We start from the raw sequence: 20,906 nt of genomic DNA on the forward strand, positions 1-20,906 counted from the left end.
GTGAAGCCATCTGGTCCTGGGCTTTTGTCGGAAGAATTTTCATCACAGTTTCAATTTCAGTGCTTGTGATTGGTCTGTTTATATTTTCTGTTTCTTCCTGGTTCAGTCTCGGAAGGTTGTGCTTTTCTAAGAATTTGCCCATTTCTTCCCGGTTGTCCATTTTATTGGCATAGAGTTGCTTGTAGTAATCTCTCATGATCCTTTCTGTTTCTGCAGTGTCAGTTGTTACTTCTCACTTTTCATTTTTAATTCTATTGATTTGAATCTTCTCCCTTTTTTTCTTGATGAGTCTGTCCCATGGTTTATCAATTTTGTTTATCTTCTCAAAGAACCAGCTTTTAGTTTTATTGATCTTTGCTATTGTTTCCTTCATTTCTTTTTCTGATCTCATCTTTATGATTCTTTCCTTCTGTTAACTTTGGGGTTTTTTTGTTCTTCTTTCTGTATTTGCTTTAGGTGTAAGGTTGTTTATTTATTTTTTTGTTTGTTTGAGATGTTTCTTTTTTCTTGAGGTAAGATAGTATTGTTATAAATTTCCCTCTTAGACCATCTTTTGCTGCATCCCATAGGTTTTGGGTTGTCATGTTTTCATTGTCAGTTGTTTCTAGGTATTTTTTGATTTTCTCTTTGAATTCTTCAGTGATCTCTTGGTTATTTAGTGGTGTATTGTGTAGTCACCATGTGTTTGTCTTTTTCACAGGTATTTTCCTGTAATTGCTATCTAGTCTCATAGCATTGTGGTCGGAACAGATACTTGATACGATATCAATTTTCTTAATTTACCAAGGCTTGATTTGTGATCCAAGATATGATCTATCCTGGAAAATGTTCCATGAGCACTTGAGAAGAAAGTATATTCTGTTGTTTTTGGATGGAGTGTCCTATGAATATCGGTTAAGTCCATCTTGTTTAATGTTTCATTTAAAGCTTGTGTTTCCTTATTTATTTTCACTTTGGGTGATCTGTCCATTGGTGAAAGTGAGGTGTTAAAGTCCCCTAGTATGATTGTGTTACTGTCAGTTTCCCCCTTTATGGCTGTTAGCATTTGCCTTAGGTATTGAGGTGCTCCTATGTTGGGTGCATAAATATTTACAATTGTTATGTCTTCTTGCATTAATCCCTTGATCATTATGTAGTGTCCTTCTTTGTCTCTTGTAATAGTCTTTGTTTTAAAGCCTATTTTGTCTGATATGAGAATTGCTACTCCAGCTTTCTTTTGATTTCCATTTGCATGGAATATCTTTTTCCATCGCCTCACTTTCAGTCCATATGTGTCCCTAGGTCTGAAGTGGGTCTCTTGTAGACAGCATATATACGGATCTTGTTTTTGTATCCATTCAGCCAGTTTATGTCTTTTGCTGGGAGCATTTAATCCATTTACATTTAAGGTAGTTATCGATATGTATGTTCCTATTACCATTTTCTTAATTGTTTTGGGTTTGTTTTTGTAGGTCTTTTCCTTCTCTTATGTTTCCTGCCTAGAGAAGTTCCTTTAGCATTTGTTGTAAAGCTGGTTTGGTGGTGCTGAATTCTCTTAGCTTTTCCTTTCTGTAAAGGTTTTAATTTCTATGTCGAATCTGAATGAGATCCTTGCTGGGTAGAGTAATCTTGGTTGTAGGTTTTTCTCCTTCATCACTTTAAATATGTCCTGCCAGTCCCTTCTGGCTTGAAGAGTTTCTGCTGAAAGATCAGCTCTTAACCTCATGGGGATTCCCTTGTGTGTTATTTGTTGTTTTTCCCTTACTTCTTTTAATATTTGTTCTTTGTATTTAATTTTTGATAGTTTGATTAATATGTGTCTTGGCACGTTTCTCCTTGGATTTATCCCGTATGGGACTCTCTGCCCTTCCTGGGCTTGATTGACTATTTCCTTTCCCATATTAGGGAAGTTTTCAACTATAATCTCTTCAAATATTTTCTCAGTCCCTTTTTCTCTTCTTCTTCTGGGACCCCTATAATTCGAATGTTCGTGCATTTACTGTTGTCCCAGAGGCCTCTAATACTGTCCTCAATTCTTCTCATTTTTTTTCTTTATTCTGCTCTGTGGTAGTTATTTCCACTATTTTATCTTCCAGGTCACTTATCCGTTCTTCTGCCTCAATTATTCTGCTATTGATTCCCTCTAGTGAATTTTTAATTTCATTTATTGTGTTGTTCATCATTGTTTAGTTCACTCTTTATTTCTTCTAGGTCCTTGTTAAACGTTTCTTGTATTTTCTCCATTCTGTTTCCAAGATTTTGGATCATCTTTACTGTCATTATTCTGAAATCTTTTTCAGGTATACTGCCTATTTCCTCTTCATTTGTTTGGTCTGGTGGGTTTTACCTTGCTCCTTCATCTGCTGTGTATTTCTCTGTCTTCTCATTTTGCTTAACATACTGTGTTTGGGGTCTCCTTTTTGCAGGCTGCAGGTTCATAGTTCCCGTTGTTTTTGGTGTCTGCCCCCAGTGGCTAAGGTTGGTTCAGTGGGTTGTGTAGCCTCCCTGGTGGAGGGAACTGTTGCCTGTGTTCTGGTGGAAGAGGCTGCATCTTATCTTTCTGGTGGGCACGACCCCATCTGGTGGTGTGTTTTGCAGTGTCTGTGAACTTATTTTGATTTTAGGCAGCCTCTCTGCTAATGGGTGGGGTTGTGCTCCTGTCTCGCTAGTTGTTTGGCATGGGGTGTCCAGCACTGGAGCTTGCTGGCAGTTGAGTGGAGCTGGGTCTTAGTGTTGAGATGGAGATCTCTGGGAGATCTTTCACCGTTTGATATTACATGGGGCCGGGAGGTCTCTGGTAGTCCAATGTCCTGAACTCGGCTCTCCCACCTTGCAGGCTCAGGCCTGACTCCTGGCTGGAGCACCAAGACCATGTCAGCCACACAGATCGGAAGAAAGGGAGAAAAAAAAGAAAGAAAGAAAAAAATAAAAGTTATTAAAATTTAAAAAATATTATTAAAAATAAAAAAATAAAAGAAAAAGAGAGAAAGAAGAGAGCAATGAAATCAATCAACAAATCTACCAGTGATAATAAGGTCTAAATACTAAATTAAGATAAAGATAAAACCAGAAACAAATTAGATGCAGAAAGCAAACCCCAAGTCTACATTTGCTCCCTAAGTCCACTGTCTTGGGATGATTCATTGTTATTCAGGTATTCCACAGATGCAGGGTACATCAGGTTGATTGTGGAGCTTTAATCCACTGCTCCTGAGGCTGCTGGGAGAGATTTCCCTTTCTCTTCTTTGTTCACACAGCTCCTGAGGCTCAGCCTTGGATTTGGCCCCGCCTTTGCGTGTAGGTCACCTGAGGGCGTCTGTTCTTTGCTCAGACAGGATGGGGTTAAAGGAGCAGCTGATTCGGGGGCTCTGGCTCACTCAGGCCCGGGGTGGCGGGGGGGGGGGGGGGGAGGGAAGGGTACGGAGTGCGGGGCTAGCCTGAGGCAGCAGAGGCTGGCGTGACGTTGCACCAGCCTGAGGCTCACCGTGTGTTCTCCCGGGGAAGTTGTCCCTGGATCATGGGACCCTGGCAGTGGCTGGCTGCACAGGCTCCCTGGAGGGGAGGTGTGGAGAGTGACCTGTGCTTGCACACAGGTTCTTGGTGGTGGCAGCAGCAGCCTTAGTGTCTCATGCCCGTCTCTGGTGTCCGCGCTGATAGCCACAGCTCGTGCCCGTCTCTGGAGCTCGTTTAGGTGGTGCTGTGAATCCCCTCTTCTTGTGCACCCCGAAACAATGGTCTCTTGCCTCTTAGACAGTTCCAGACTTTTTCCTGGACTCCCTCCCTGCTAGCTGTGGCACACTAGCCCCCTTCAGGCTGTGTTCACGCAGCCTACCGCAGTCCTCCCCCTGGGGTCTGACCTCTGAAGCTGGAGCCTCAGCTCCCAGCCTCCACCTGCCCTGGTGGGTGAGCAGACAAGCCTCTCGGGCTGGTGAGTGCTGGCCAGCATCGATCATCTGTGCATGAAACTCTCCGCTTTGCCCTCTGCATCCCATTGCTGCACTCTCCTCTGTGGCTTGAAATCTTCCCTCCTGCCCACCCCCTGTCTCCACCAGTGAAGGGGCTTCTTAGTGTGTGGAAACTTTTCCTCTTTCGCAGCTCCCTCCCCGAGGTGCAGGTCCGTCCCTATTCTTTTGTCTCTGATTTTTTCTTTTCTCTTTTGCACTACTCAGGTACGTGGGGATTTTCTTTCCTTTTGGGAAGTCTGAGGTCTTCTGCCTGCATTCAGTAGGTGTTCTGTAGGAGCTGTTCCACATGTAGATGTATTTTTGATGTATTTGTGGGGAGGAAGGTGATCTCCACGTCTTACGCCTCCACCATCTTTAGGCCCTCCCTCTGCAGGACTTTTAAAACAGTGACTGATGGACTTAGTACCTGCCTGGATCAGGAATGATAGAAGGATTGATCTATAAAATGATCACATTTAGAACTTTACTCTGGTATTAATCAGCTTAAGTTCTTATGAAGTGTAGTAACAAGTTCATTAGTTACAGTGTTGTGTTTGACATGGATTTGATCAATTGTTTCCCTATTTAAAAATCTTTCTTGTGGGAATCTTATGGTAAATTTGGGAATTTAATTCTAGTTAATTTTAAGAAGATTGACCATACCCTGTAACGGAGATCCAGTGGGGAATACAGGAACTATCTTATAAATTGATCAAAATGTATTGGGCACATCAGTTTTGGGTGAGAATTTGGCTGAATTGCTGTTTAAAGTTGATAATACCATTTCCAGTGTCTATTGAGAGAAAAGTATTTAAACAGGTGCTGAGATTAATCTTATTGCTGCATGACTTGTAATAGCAAAAAGCAAAACTGAACATAGCTAGTTACAGCACTAGAGATCTTGTTAAATTATGATGTATCAGTAGGACCGTATATTATACAGCCATTAAAAAAGACTCATGTAGGGACTTCCCTGGTGGTCCAGTGGTTAAGACTCCGCACTCCCAATGCAGGGGGCCCAGGTTCGATCCCTGGTGGGGAACCAGATCCTGCATGCTGCAACTAAGACCTGGCACAGCCAAATAAATAAAGTTTAAAAGGAAAAAAAAAAAAGAAGACTGAGGTGGTACTGTGTGTATTGACATGCTCAGATCTCTAAAATATGTTGTTAGATAAAAACATGCATAGAAAATATACAGAAAACACTTGAACCTGTAGTTATCTGTGATGAGTGAGATGTGGAGGCCAGGGCATCTTCTCATTTTCACTTTTTTTTTTTTTTAAATAATTTATTTATTTTTGTCTGTGTTGGGTCTTCGTTACTGCACACGGGCTTTCTCTAGTTGTGGCGAGCGGGGCCTACTCTTCGTTGCAGTGCGCGGGCTTCTCATTGCGGTGGCTTCTCTTGTTGCGGAGCTCAGGCTCTAGGTGCGTGGGCTTCAGTAGTTGCGGCACGCAGGCTCACTAGTTGTGGCTCACGGGTTCTAGAGCACAGGCTGAATAGTTGTGGTGCACGGGCTTAGTTGCTCTGCAGCATGTGGGATCTTCCAGGACCAGGGCTTAAACCTGTGTCCCCTGCATTGGCAGGCAGATTCTCAACCACTGTGCCACCAGGGAAGCCCCTTCACATGGTTTTTACAGTGACCATGTATAATTTTTTTAATCAGTAAATAAAATGTACTGTTGTTCATCTACATGTAGTTGTCCTTTGATATTCTTTACTTTTACATTTTTATTTGAGCAGTGGTGTGGTCTTTTCTGAAAATTTAAAAACACTTTTAGAACCATTACAGTGAGTTTGTCTTCAGTATTACTGCTGAAGTGACTGTCCCACTAATATGAGGTTTGTGGTATCTTGTTATTATTATTATTTTAAATTTAGGGCCTCTAGAAAAGGAAACCAGATATATGTGGTGGGAGTTAAAAAACGATGTAAATCTATTTTAAATCTCTGCTGTACTGTTTTTCTATTTCAGTTACCTAGAAAAGTACGAGAAAGTTCATCATTTTGGGGAGGATGATGATGAGGTACCACCAGGCAATCCCAAACCACAGCTTCCTATTGGTGCAATTCCATCTTCCTACAATTACCAGCAACACAGTGTGTCAGGTAAATATCACTGGAAATGAACAAGGCATAGTTCCACAGTTTTGAATTAGGAAAATAGACATCGTCCAATGAATTGAATTGAACTAATTGGTATGAGGTCCCTTTCTGTCATAGCCTACATATAAGATTTTTAGTTGCAGGAATTTAGCGTTACAAATATATATTTTCAAGTGAAGTTTTAAAATTATTTCTTTGTCTAAAGATTAGTTTGACCTGAATAGTTACTAAAATGAGGAGAGGAAGGTCCTGTTAGGATTAGGGAAGCCAGAGGAGTACTCATAGCATCTAGATTTTCTACAATTCCTGGAATTCCCAGCACCAGAATTTCTCAGAAATGTTTCTTACTATTCAACTATTTTCCTGCCATGGTACCAGGGATTTAAGATTCTTTTCATTTATGTCATTCTTGTAATGGTTATAGAGGAATCTGCAGCTAAAAAGAACAGGACTCAAGTTGGAAATAATCAGGTTGAGAGTCTAATAAAGAGGTTCTTGAGACAGAATAGATGGGAGTTCCGTTGTTTGTGGCTCGGGGGGTTGAGACAGTGATACTTAGGAAGAGAGCTCTGAAGAGGTAAGCATCTCTTTTCTTTAATCACTAACATTTGGCCTGAAAAAGAGGAGATACATCTTTTTCAAGGGTATGTTCTTTATAAAATATACAGTTATCTAGATCTTTATTATTCTTCATTGGTACTAATACCAATCTCTTAGGTAATCCTTAGTTTTAAGCTCCCTTGTTTGTGCCAGTATCACTGATTTAAATTTTCCATTATCTATTTTCAGTTTCTTTCATGTTGAATTTGACTCTGTTTCTTCCCCAATCAGCTGAGGAAACAGAATCTCCTAGAATCTGTGATCTCCCGTTAGAAGAGGTTTTCATCTGATGCTTTTGTATAGTTGGGGCTTGGGAGGGGTGGTGGCAGTGGTGAGTGCAAACCAAATCTAGCTTTATCTTTAATGAGGAGTTACTACCTCAAGAACTACTGTTAAAAGGGAACATTTTAAGTCACCATGTAGAAGATCTTACTAATAGCTTAAGCTGATTAAATAAAATGGGGTGACTTGTTAGGTGATATGCTTCCTGTTTTTAAAAAGAGCTAATGACCATTATCTAATTCAAGGATGTTATCGAGGGTATTCCTACATTGAATGAGACCTTGTACTAAAGACCTTTAAGACCATCTTGTAACTGTGTTGTTCCTATATTTCATCAACAGCAGAACTGTCCATTCTTGTAGCTTAAATAGAGTTTGGTGTCTATTCCAGCTTCTCCATTTCTACATTAGATCTTGTTTAAAATGAAATTTTTTTCTGGATCAGTTTTTTTTTTTTTGTCCCCCTCCCCTAATTAAAGATGATTTACTTCAAAAAAAAAGATATTTCTGGTATTTCAGAAGCCTAATGAAAATCATTGATAGAGCTACACAATTTTTAAGGGAATGACAATTTCTTGATCTGGTGTTACAATAACTCCTTTGTGATATGCTATCATATGTCTGTTTTTTTTTTTTAAGGAGAATCTGAGTAGTTATGTAACGTATGTAACATGTTTGACAAAATCAGGATTGGGGACTCATGAAAGGAAAAAAAAACTAGGACTTGCTGGGGAACATCAGACTACAATATATCTAATTCAAACTGAAAAGAGGTAGTGTTGCAGGGCAGCATTTATGAATTTGAAGGTGCTTTTTATTTTTCTAGAAGGAGCCATAGCAACATTATGACAGTGTTCTAAAAATTAACATGACCATCAATATATAAAACAAATCCTTCACTGATGATTCTTTTCAAATGCCATTAAGGAAATATAGTAAGCTTCATAGCTGTCAATATATATGTGTGTGTCTGTTTGTGTGTGTGTAAATAAACACCAAAGTAGAATTACATGGTGGTAGATTAAGAGCCTTAGGAAATTTTAATAAGAATGTTTAAAATATTTGTGTGTACATCTTTGATTATACAGCCTTACTCTTCTTATAGGTTTAGATTAATGTATTTGGATAAATGTATTTTATCTAGAGATGCTTATATTGTTGATATTAAGAAAAGGTATTCTAAAACAGTATTTTGAAACGTAATATAATAAATTGGCATTTAGTATGAAGTGCAATTCTACTCATAATTGTCATGATAGAATATTGTACATTGATAGAATATGGGACCAAATTTTCCTTTAAGGATACTGACGCCTTTTGCCCAGTGACTTGAAGTGGCCAAAAAAGTATTCATAGATTTTGCTTTGAATTAGTAAGTATTGGCATCAAAATATGGTCGTTTTATTTGCATAGTTTTTCATACTTTTCCATGCCATAAATACCTAATCTTTTTGTTTCCGTCTTTATTCTTTCTTCCTTGGTATTGATTTGGATACAGTCAGTTCTGCAGAATTGTAGTGTAGATTACTAAGGACTTTTTGTTCATCTTCTCTTACACTTTAAAATTAAAAAATTAATTAGTTTCTAAATTAAAGATTTTTAATTTATTTGCAATATCTTTAGTGGAAGAATTATGAAAGGCAAAATTGGTACATGACAACTCATTGAAATTAATAGAATTGCAGAATTTTAGAGCTAGCAAGGATTTTAGTGATCATTTAATCCAATTCAATCATTTCAGTCAAAGGAGGCCAAGCACCCTATCCATTCGCATTTTTGTTACATAAATTTGGGAGAGCTTATACAGGAAGATGTATTATTTTAGTTTTATCAGTTGTATTTGAGCAAAAATTTTCCTTTACATGTCCCATATTCTTATAGACATTTGAACTACAGCAATCACTGCCAGTATCAATGGAAAGAATGTACTGTCTAGTATCTTTTTTTTTTTTTTTTTTTTTTTTACTGTCTAGTATCTTTAATGTAAACAGCACTCCAGGAACAATTCTCCCTTTTCTCTAAACTGAAAACAAAGAGATTACCTCGGATTAAATTAGTTTGTCAGCAGTGATGCGTTTGTATAAACATTGAGTCAAGAATGTTGAAAATTTCCGATCCCATTCACATTATAACATTGTAGCTATTTAATCATACCTCCTTGGGGATGGGAAGGGAGGCTCTTAAAATCTTGTAAGCATTTTCTCATATATTATCATAGGAATCTTTACCAAGCCTCATATAATTAGAGGACTTTTCATAATTATCATATTTATTCATCTTATTTTAATTGGAGATGACTTTTGGCAAAGTCATTCACGTAAGGATGTATTGAATTGAGTATATGATGGCATCTGTTATTCTTCAGTAGCAAACAGAACAATTCCAAGATCATATTGAAAGCACATAAAGAAGACTGTGACAGATGTTGAATATAGGTTCCAATTTGTTTTCTATTGAAGAGATTTGCATGAAAATTTTGTGGAATTTAAAAACTTAATTATTGCTGAGACTTGGCATCTCATGATCAATTCCACTGTGCGGTATAGAAATATCAAAATCCCTAATTCACGGAAGTTATGTTACATTTTCCCCAGATATTTATGTTATTTATAAGAAATTTTACTTTTCAAGATTATAAAAAATGAACAGCATATTATTGTTCAACCTTAAATATTATAAAGAATCGGTGTCTTATTCATTTATAAGTGTATTGTGATACTTCTTATTGGAAAAATTCCTAGAATATTTTAGAATTGAAGAGTTGTCTCAGATATCTACATTGGGAAATGAAGAAGTTTCTTACATGATTTTCTTCTCTGGCATGTTGTGACAATAGATTCCTACTTGCATTCCATTTAGTGACATTTTAAAAAGATTTTTTTTCAAATCCATATTTTTCTGAAATGTTTCATCTAGCAGTTTTCTAACTCTTGTTTCGTGCCTTTTCTCATTAAACTAATTAGATCTTTATGTGAAAAATGTACTAGGGGTATATGTCTCAGGACGTAGCTGCCAAGGCCTAAACTGCACCAATTAAGAGTCAGTATTTCTAGAAATATAACATTTTTAATATGTATATATTATGAGTATAAAATATATTAGTGTTCTGTAATCCCATCTTCCCTACCTTCAAAGTTCTAAAAATGTTCTAATTCTCCTACATAAAATCTTAGTTAGGAAAAAATTTGTTAGGACACAAAGGCATGAACTGTAGAGGTAGAAATTTATAAATCACACTTCATCAAAATTAAAACTTCTCTTTCAAGACATTGTTAAGAAAATGAAAAGGTAAACCATTCACTATCTGGGAGAAAATATTTACAAAATAAATATTAGATAAGTGACTCATATTCAGAATATTTTAAACTGACAGTATTAAGTGCCGACAAGGATGTACAGCACCAGGAACTCTCTCATACATCGCTGGTGGAAAGACAGAATGTTACCACCACTTTGGAAAACAGTTTCACAGTTTCTTGCAAAGTTAAACATACACTTTGTATGACCCAGCAATCCAAGAGAAATGAAGAAATATGTCCGCACAAAGTCCTGTATGTGAATGTTTACAGCAACTGTATTCAGAAGGGCTAAAAACCGGACACAGTCCAAATGTCCTTCAACTAGGGAATGGATAAACAAATTATGTTACAGCCATACTATGGCAGTAAAAAGGAACCAACTATTGATACACACATCAAAATGGATACTAACCTCAAAAGCATTTTGCTAAATGAAATAAATCAGGCACAAAAAGATATATATTGTGTGATTCTGTTTAATTGGCATTTTGAAATAAAGTAGATCAGTGGTTGTTTATGGATAGAAGAGAGGATCAACTACAAAGGAGCATAAAGAAACTTCTTTGGGGTGATAGAAATACTCTCTATCTCCATTGTGGTTGTGGTTAAAAGACTATCAAAACTCATAGAACTGTAGAACTAAAAAGCATGAATTTTACATATTATGTGGCAACAAATCTGACCTAAACAAGTAATAATCCTCCCAAAATTGGGTAAAGAAGGTTGGCAGCATGTTTAGAAACATGATATTGTTAAAAATTTGAAAGGAACCAGTCTTTCTGGCTTATAGTATTTAAAAATTGGAATAAGTCCCTTGAAATACAAGAATAAAAAATGTAGACAAGGTAAATTAAAATAAAGATACAATAGTAATTTTGCAATGATATCCAACAGAATATGTACATTTTTTATGTTTTAATACTTTTTGAGGAATGTAATTTTCACTTAAGTTTAGAAAGTTGAACTCTAAACTTCTACTCAGTTTATATTTTATAAAAGAAAACAAACTTCTGTCCTGTATTCAGAAGATATTAACCATAAAAGGTTTCTAATCCTTGATATACTTAACAGTGTTTTCGTTTTTGTCTTTGTTAGATTATCTGCGTCAAAGTTATGGGCTGTCTATGGACTTCAATTCGCCAAATGATTATAATAAATTGGTGCTTTCACTATTATCTGGACTCCCAAATGAAGTGGACTTTGCTATTAATGTATGCACTCTCCTATCAAATGAAAGCAAACATGTCATGCAACTTGAAAAAGACCCTAAAATCATCACTTTATTGCTTGCTAATGCCGGGGTGTTTGATGACAGTAAGTTTTAGCCTTAATGTTTTGTATAGTCATTGTATTAAAGGTGTTATAGATTTTTTTTAAAGGTTTTTAAGGGGGAAAGTACTTTTTATTAGGCAATATACTAGCATTCTTTATTTCCTTTTGTTATATTAAATGTATTATTATTATTTTAATTTAATTAATTAATTTATTTATTTATGGCTGTGTTGGCTCTTCATTTCTGTGCGAGGGCTTTCTCTAGTTGTGGCAAGCGGGGGCCTCTCTTCATCGCGGTGCGCGGGCCTCTCACTATCGCGGCCTCTCTTGTTGCGGAGCACAGGCTCCAGACGCGCAGGCTCAGTAATTGTGGCTCACGGGGCTAGTTGCTCCGCGGCATGTGGGATCTTCCCAGACCAGAGCTCGAACCCATGTTCCCTGCATTGGCAGGCAGATTCTCAACCACTGCGCCACCAGGGAAGCCCGATATTAAATGTATTATTTAAAATAATGAATGTTTGGATTTTTTTTAACCTTATATTTTTGAATAATAAAAGCCTCACTAGAGCTTTTGAAATTAAAATGCTGTATTTTTCTTATAGTAAATGTGGGTTTGTTGATTTGAGAAAATTGTTTGATACAAAATTCTGATAGCGAAAAATAGGACCTGGAAGAAATTGTTTTCTGAAGTCTGTTTCTGCTGGTGTGTAGTTATAATTTTTAACTAAACAATTAAGGTCAATGAATTTGAAAATTTGCTGCATAATCAAAATAAGAATGATCAAGTATTTCGTATTTTTTTACTCGTAGGATTTGTTATTTGTAGGTTTTTATAAATCACGTTCTTTGTTTTCTGTGTAATTATCTCAAATCTAGGTTACTTTTCAGACCAAATTGCTCAATTCTTTAATTGAGCAATTTAACTAGCAATCCCTAGTTTAATAGGGATTTAGAAAATATGTTTTAAAATTTTTTCCTGCTATATTTTTTCTTTTTAAAATATTCTATGTCAGCTGAATGTTATTGACATAAAATTTTTTCTTGCTTCTCAACCCTCCTTCTACCCCAATACCATGTAACTTCTTTTGTCAGAAGTATATTCTATTAATGGATTAAGGTATTGATATATTTTGAAATTATCGTATACGAAACTATATAGAACAATAGATATAGTCTGAGAATTTCATGTAATATTTCATAGGTTCATGAGTATTTTTATGTTTAAACAGTGATGTGTTTGCAAATGAGTTCATTTTTCTGTAATTTGGGTCAGTAGTATAATTTTCAAACATACTTTTATTTGGGATTATCTAAGTAGGACTCCTTTGTTGTTGTTGTTGTTGTTGCTGTGGTTGTTGTTATTGTTGTTGGCCATGCCGCATGGCTTGTGGGATCTTAGTTCCCTGACCAGGGATAGAACCAGTCCCTTAGTTCCCTGACCAGGGATTGAACCAGTCCCTCGGCAGTGAGAGCACGGAGTCCTAACCACTGGACCACCAGGGAATTTCCCAAGTAGGAGTCCTTACAATTTGACATGTACTTATTTTGTATGAAGACATTTTGAAATTAAACAAAAGTGAAAATGAGTTTCTTACCCTGCCAGAAACTATTCTTGGTTACTTGGAGGAGGAAAAAAGATTAGCACTTATCAGTTTGTATTGTAACTTTGAAGATCTAAATTTGGTAGATTTCCATCTCACTCTCATTTTCTTTGCTTCCTGATATTTCATTTTGATCTTTTAAAGACATTTTTCAGCATTTAATATAGAATGGTTTAAAATTGTTTCACATTTTTTTAGAAATCTTAAAATGAAGTTTTTAAAAATAGTAAATATTCTCAGACCAGAATAATTTTAGTGAATTCTTACCATTTAATCATTGAATAAGAATTACATTTGTATATATGATAAAAGTGAGCTTACCAGCTTTGATGCACTGAGGCATGACATTCTTTATACCCAGTTTATCTTCTTGCATTTTTTAGCGTTTTTGTTTATCTCAGACTAAATTATTATGTAGAGTAGCGATCTAAAACATTAATAATTTAGCAAATGCTGTTTAACGGATGTTTCTTTTATTTCAACAGTTAGAAGTTTAGAGTTCCAGAGTACATAGGGACTTTATGAAGACCGTATACTTAAAACAGTGGTTTTACATTATGAAAATAATTCTTTTGAGTTTGAAGATTAAGGGTATATTTGATTATGGGCATATTTCATAAGGCTCTTGAGAGGTTTTGAATTTTTTTAGGGCATGGAATTTTAATTGAGAGAAAATGCAGATACCACTTTCTTTGAAGGTGTGTAATGTTTATACATATATGTATTTGAAGAAGTATAATAAAAATTCCATGTGACAAAAATTTAATTTTTCCATCTTATATTTCCATTCAGTATTCTTTTCCCAGTGAAGTTTTTCTTTATAAGGTTTTCTTCAGGACAAACAAAATTTTGTCTCTTTAGTAGGGTGTGGACTTCATTTTTCTGATTCAGCTGCTACGTCTATATAAATTTGATGTTTTATGAAATTCTTCTTTAGGTCACTGTAGTTAAATTTATTTATTAAAAACTTCAAATCTGTTCTTTATATCATGTCCCCATGATCCTAATATCAATATAATGTTAAACTGTTTCCATTCTTCACCCTTATTAGTACTTTTTCAATGAATAGTCTTATTCTAACCTAAGTACTTTACAACTTTAACTCAATATTAAGTAAAAATATTAGATCTATACTTAAAGGCGTGATAAGACTGCAAACATTCATTAAATCTTTTACAACAGAAAATATATCCATATGTTATGCATGTCACAGCACATCCATTTAAGGAGATTTACTTTTGTTTTTTTAAAGAATTACATTCATAAAACTAGTTTTTCTGTTAAAAATTGCCAATACATAGTTTTCTCTCTGCATTTGAAAACCAATAGCTTTCATTACAGAATACAGATAATTACAGGTAGTTGATGAAAGTACCTACCTAATTTTTAAAGGTAGATGCCTATTGTGTCACAGCTTAGACATTTATATTATACAACTTTACTGTCTGGTCCTGTAACTGACAAAATGAGTTAGCAATGCAGAGGAGAGAAAAGCTATATGTATCTATCTATATACCTTAACCTCTGTTGTCCGGAGGGGGCAGGGTGTTATTAAGAAGCTTTTGAAAATAGATGGTTTGACTTTGCTCCTGATAACTTTATCAAGAAATACAAACGAGCTATAGCTGAGAATGTTTCCTAAAGGAGATTTCATTGTGGGAATTATTCCCAAAGAATGCCTTGTCCACTAATATTTCAAATATGAATTACATAATTCTTTTTGAAATGACTATGAAGATTTAAAGTTATAACAGTTTGGCAATCTAATAGCAGTAGCATCAGTTTGACTTTTTAATATGTTTCTCTTCTACAAATGAAAAGTAATGCAGAGTAACTTACAGTACCCTCATTTTTTTCTTATTGTCTGTATAACTATTATGAAAGTGAGTTGTGTATTTTTAGATTGTAGTGACATAAACTTTCTTTAAATTCTATAATTTAAGAAAACAGTATTTCAAAAGAAATTATCATGACTTTCTATCATTTATTATGAAACAATTTTTAATGAACAAGGTATCCTAAAATGTAGTTTTACTGTTTTTCCAAACCTACCTATTAAGGAACTAAGTGAAAGAAATAATTTCATTTTACTGAATACACTATTATTCTTTTAGCTTTAGGATCCTTTTCTACTGTATTTGGAGAAGAATGGAAGGAGAAGACTGATAGAGATTTTGTTAAGGTAATTCACGTAAAATAAAATGTTGAACCACTGAATTACATGTAGCCAAGGGCCAAGGGTCAATGGTTGCTTATTTTATATACAAATTGTGATTAACTTGAGTAAAAAATTGTTTAGAATAGCTAATAAACAGAAGTAAAGTTTTTAGTTATCATACATAGATTTCTGAGAATGATAAATCTGTAATAAAAGCAGTAAATCAAAGGATACCCAGACTGTGAGTAGCAGTCCTGGTAATTTCCTTAGGATTCTTTTTCAGTTCACTTAATCACTCTTCAGCTGTGTCTAATATGCCACTTGATTTGTTTGTTAAGTTTTATTATAGTGACTGTTTTAATTTCTAGAAATTCTCATTGTATTTTTTCAAATTTTCCCTTTTTGATCTTCTCCTTTTATAATTTTTAAAATATATATTTAAAATATCTTTATTAATATAATTAAATTATATATTAAATATATGATATATAAACATGAATATATCATATATTTTATATGTAAAATATAAATGAAAGCTTAAAGATATGTACATATACACATACCTGATAATGCTAATGTCTAAGCCTCCTGCAACTCTGATTCTGCTGATTCTGACTTGGTGGATTATTCCTTTGTGTTTTATAATGTTGGTTTATCAATTTCAGCAGATTTTCTGTAGGATTTTTGTACAGATTGGTTGGAGAGTATTTCTTCACTTCTGTGTTGCTTTTGCAAGTCACTTGAAAGGAAATACTGATCAGAATGACTTTATATTAATTTTTTTATTGGAGATTTTTCTGATTACTCTGATGGTAAAAACAAATCCATGGGAGATGTGGAGCAGTCTAGTGGTGAACATATCATGGATTGTTTTTAACTGAAAGCTCACGCAGAGACAGTCAATCCCTTTTGTCTCCCTTTCTTAGGGTATTAAACCTTCAAATTTCCCACCATGATATGGAATTGCATTTTTAATTCCCAGTTTTACAAGCTCACCAAAGTTTTATATTCTGTCCTTACCCCACCCACTAAAAGCCAAGTCACAATGGGGAATGTGTTTGTCAGTATAGTCACTAATCACATGAAATCAAGAAGACACCAGTATGTTGAAGATGAATAGATGATCACCTCTGTTTTCATTAATTTCTGCTATTTATATTTTATTCTCATACTGTATTCTTTGGGTTTAAGTTTCTTCACTTTTTCTAATTTCTTGAGCTGGTGCTTACAGTTATTGATTTTTAAAAATTTTTTTCTAATATATACATTTGAAGCCATAAAATTCCATCCAAGCACAAATTTAACTTTATACTTCCAATTTTGATATTTCATGTTTTTATTATAACTCATTTAAAAATATCTTCATATTTCCATTATGATTTTCTCTCTGAAACATAGATTATTTAGAAGGGAATTTTCTTACTTTCCAAAAACATGAAAAATTTTCTAGTTTCCTTTTCTTAATATCTAACTGTATTTCAGTATGTTCAGAGAAACATACTCTGTATAATTTTAAACCTTTGAAATGTTTTCACCCTTTATTTGGTAGCTTAGCATTGATCAGATTTTATAAGCACTCCATGTGTATTTGAAAATAACATATACAGGCATATCTTGCTTTATTGCCCTTCACTTTATTGTACTTTGCAGATACATTTTTACAACTTTAAGGTTTGTGGCAACCTTGCGATGAGCAAGTTTATCAGTGCCATTTTTCCAACAGCATTTGCTCATTTCATGTCTCTGTGTCCCATTTTGGTAATTCTCAATATTTCAAACTTTTTCATTATTATTTTATTATTATTATATTTGTTTTGGTCATCTGTGATCAGTGATCTTTGATTTTACTACTGTGACTCACTGAAGGTTCAGATGATGGTTACCATTTTTTTAGCAATAAAGTATTTCCTATTCAAGGTATGTACACTGTTTTTTTAGGCATAACGCTGTTGCACACTTCATAGACTACAGTGTAGTATAAACATAACTTTTATATGCACTGGGAAACCAAATTTGTGCTGACTCACTTTATTACGATGTTCATTTTATTGCGATGGTCTGGAACTGAGTCTGCAATATCTTCAAGGTATGCCTGTATTCTGAAGTTGTTGGGTGTAAGTTTCTATATATGTCAGTTAAGCCAACACAGTTAATCATTTTTTTGTTTGTTTTTGGGTTCTTTTTGCGGTACGCGGGCCTCTCACTGCTGTGGCCTCCCCCGCCGCGGAGCACAGGCTCCGGACGCGCATGCTCAGCGGCCATGGCCCACGGGCCCAGCCGCTCCACGGCACGTGGGATCCTCCCAGACCGGGACACGAACCCGCGCCCCCTGCACCGGCAGGCGGACTCTCAACCACTGTGCCACCAGGGAAGCCCCAGTTAATCATTTTCTAAAAAATTTTTTATTGGAGTATAGTTGATATACAATGTTTTGTTAGTGTCAGCTATACAGCAAAATGAATCTTTTATACATATACATATATCCATTCTTTTTTAGATTTTTTTTCCCATATAGGTCATTACAGAATATTGAGTAGAGTTCTCTGTGCTATTCAGTAGGTCCTTTTTAGTTATCTATTTTATATATAATAGTGTGTATATGTTAATCCCAATCTCCTAATTTATACCACCACCACCCCCCCCCCGCTTTTGATTTTGGTAACCATAAGCTTGTTTTCTACATCTGTGACTCTTTCTGTTTTGTAAATAAGTTTGTTTGTACCGTTTTTTTTAGATACCACATATAAGCAACATCATATGATATTTATCTTTCTTTGTCTGACTTACTTCACTTAGTATTATGATCTCTAGGTCCATCATGTTGCTGCAAATAGCATTATTTCGTTCTTTTTTATGGCTGAGTAATATTACATTATATATATATGTACCACATTTTCTTTATCCATTCCTCTGTCGATGGTCATTTAGGTTGCTTTCATGTCTTGGCTATCGTAAATACTGCTGCAGTGAACACTGGGGTGCATGTATCTTTTCAAATTATAGCAACACACTTAATCATGATACTTAATAGTTCCACGTCAGTACTGGCTCTTTGTTTTCTTTTTTAATTGGGATATAGTTGTTTTACAGTGTTGTGTTAGTTCCTACTGTACAGCGAAGTGAAGTAGAGTTCCTTGTGCTATACAGCAGGTTCTTATTAGTTATCTATTTTATACATATTAGTGTATATATGTCAATCCCAATCTCCCAGTTCATCTCCCTTCCCCCCTCCCCCGCTTTCCCCACTTGGTGTCCATACATTTGTTCTCTACATCTATGTCTCTATTTCTGCCTTGCAAACTGACTGTCATACAGAGTGAAGTAAGTCAGAAAGAGAAAAACAAATATCTCATATTAACGCATATATGTGGAATCTAGAAAAACGGTACAGATGAACCAGTTCGCAAGTACTGGCTTTTTCAGCTGTTTATTTCTTCATTTATGAAGAGAGATATGTTAAAAGCACCCAGTTTGATCGAGGATGTGTTTCTTTCAGCTTATAGTTCTATAATAATTGTGTTTTTATATTTTGAGAATGGGCTATTTAGTGCACACAGGTATAGTTGTTACATCTTTCTGGTTAATTGAACATATTATAAAGCGTCCTTGTTACCTTTAAGTCTCCTTTATCATTTTTTTTTGGTCTGATATCAATATAACTATATCAGCTTCCATTTGGTTGGTGTTTATATAGTTCATATTTTTATTGATTTCTTTTTTTTGTGGTATGCGGGCCTCTCACTGTTGTGGCCTCTCCCATTGCGGAGCACAGGCTCCGGACGCACAGGCTCAGCGGCCATGGCTCATGGGCCCAGCCGCTCTGCGGCATGTGGGATCTTCCCGGACTGGGGCACAAACCCATGGCCCCTGCATCGGCACGCAGACTCTCAACCACTGCACCACCAGGGAAGCCCTATATAGTTCATATTTTACTTTCAGTCTTTTTTATCCTTATAGGTGAATTTTTTTTTGTAAATAACACATTTCAGTTTTTTTTCCCCGTGTGAAAAACTTTGGGTTTTTTTTTTGTTTTTGTTTTGTTTTGTTTTTGCAGTACGCGGGCCTCTCACTGTTGTGGCCTCTCACTGTTGTGGCCTCTCCCGTTGCGGAGCGCAGGCTCAGCAGCCACGGCTCACGGGTCCAGCCGCTCCGCGGCATGTGGGATCTTCCCAGACCGGGGCACGAACCCGCGTCCCCTGCATTGGCAGGTGGACTCTCAACCACTGCGTCACCAGGGAAGCCCAAAACTTTGTTTTTAAATTAGTGCATTTATTACATTTACATTAAGTGTAATTTTGATACAGTTATGTTTAAATTTACCATGCTCTGAATTGGTTTCTATATGTCCTGCCTGTTCGGGTTTGTTTTCTTTCCTTCTCCTTTCTTACCTTTTTTGAATTGATTTGACTGAGTATTGTTTATTAGTCAGTTTTCTGCCCACTTAGTTTTTACATATACTTTTTCTGTTTTCTCATTAGAGATTATATTTTAATCCTTACTAGTTTAATAAGTTAGCACTTTTACCTCTTCTTAGATAATTGCAGGGACAATAGAACAACTCCATCTCTGTTTTCTTATTTTTTGATTTATATACTACTTTTGTTGTGCATTATTCCATTTTTGTCAGAGAACATATTCTATATGACTTCAATCTTTTTTAAACTTATCAAGACTTGTTTTATGGCTCAGCATATGGTCTTTCTGGTGAATGTTTTATGCACGCTTGAAAAGAATGTTTGTTGTACTATTGTTGGATATAATATTTGTTGATAACAATTAAATCGATATCATTGACAGTGTTGTTCAAGATTTCTGTATCATTAATGCTTTTCTATATAATTGTTCTATGATTTCTTGAGAGATGAGTGTTGGAATTATCAACTATAATTATGAATGTCTGTATCTCCTATCAGTTCTGTCAGTTTTTGCTTCATGTGTTTTGAACCTCAATTATTAGTGGCATGTACATTTATGATTATTATATTTTCTTGATGATTTTATTTGTCATTATGAATTATTCTCCCTGACCTCTGGTAATTTCCCTTATCCTGAAGTCTCTTGTCTGATATTATTTATCAACACCAGCATTTTTATGGTTAATGTTTTCATCATATATCTTTTTCTATCACTGTGCTTTTCATCTGTAGTTTTATATATAGTGTTTCTTATAGATGGCTTATAGTTGAGGCTTTCTTCTCCTGCTTCCTTCAGTGTGCCTTTCAGTGTACAATTTCTTCCTTTTCATCAATGCATTCAGACCATTTATACTTTATGAGCATTTTAAAGGTAACATTTCATTTTCGTGTTGTTTGCATTATTACTGACAATAAGTTAGTTTCATTCTTATTGTTCTTCCTTTTGTGATATGTTTTATCTGACTGCTTTTAAGGTGTTCTCTTTGTCATTGATTTTTTTAATGTGCCTTTTTGTGGTTTTTATATTTATTTAGTTAGTTTTGTTTTGCTTGAGGTTTATTTAGCTTCTTCATTTGGTATTTTTCATGAAATTTGGGAAGTTTTTGTCAGTTATTTCTTCAAAAATTTTTTGTTTCCCCTCCTGCTTTTCTGGAACTGTTCTGCAGGCCACTGTGGCTCTGTTCATTGTTTTTAGACCTTTTTGTTTTCTGTGTACTTCATTGTGAATAGTTTCTATTGTTATGTCTTTA

General features: G+C 35.3%; 1 protein-coding gene across 1 annotated transcript in view; it reads left to right on the forward strand.

Annotated features, from left to right (window-relative positions):
• The window catches only part of ARID2 (AT-rich interaction domain 2), a 170,349-nt gene that overhangs the window by 82,232 nt on the left and 67,211 nt on the right, over window positions 1-20,906 (forward strand). The window contains exons 4-6 of the mRNA XM_082850788.1: window positions 5,900-6,033; window positions 11,306-11,524; window positions 15,198-15,265. Of these exons, the coding sequence (XP_082706914.1) occupies window positions 5,900-6,033; window positions 11,306-11,524; window positions 15,198-15,265 (421 nt within the window). The remainder of the gene's footprint in view (window positions 1-5,899; window positions 6,034-11,305; window positions 11,525-15,197; window positions 15,266-20,906) is intronic.

The sequence above is a fragment of the Leucopleurus acutus genome (genome assembly GCF_964270905.1).
Source record: "Leucopleurus acutus genome assembly, chromosome: 11".
Taxonomy (NCBI): Eukaryota; Metazoa; Chordata; class Mammalia; order Artiodactyla; family Delphinidae; genus Leucopleurus; species Leucopleurus acutus.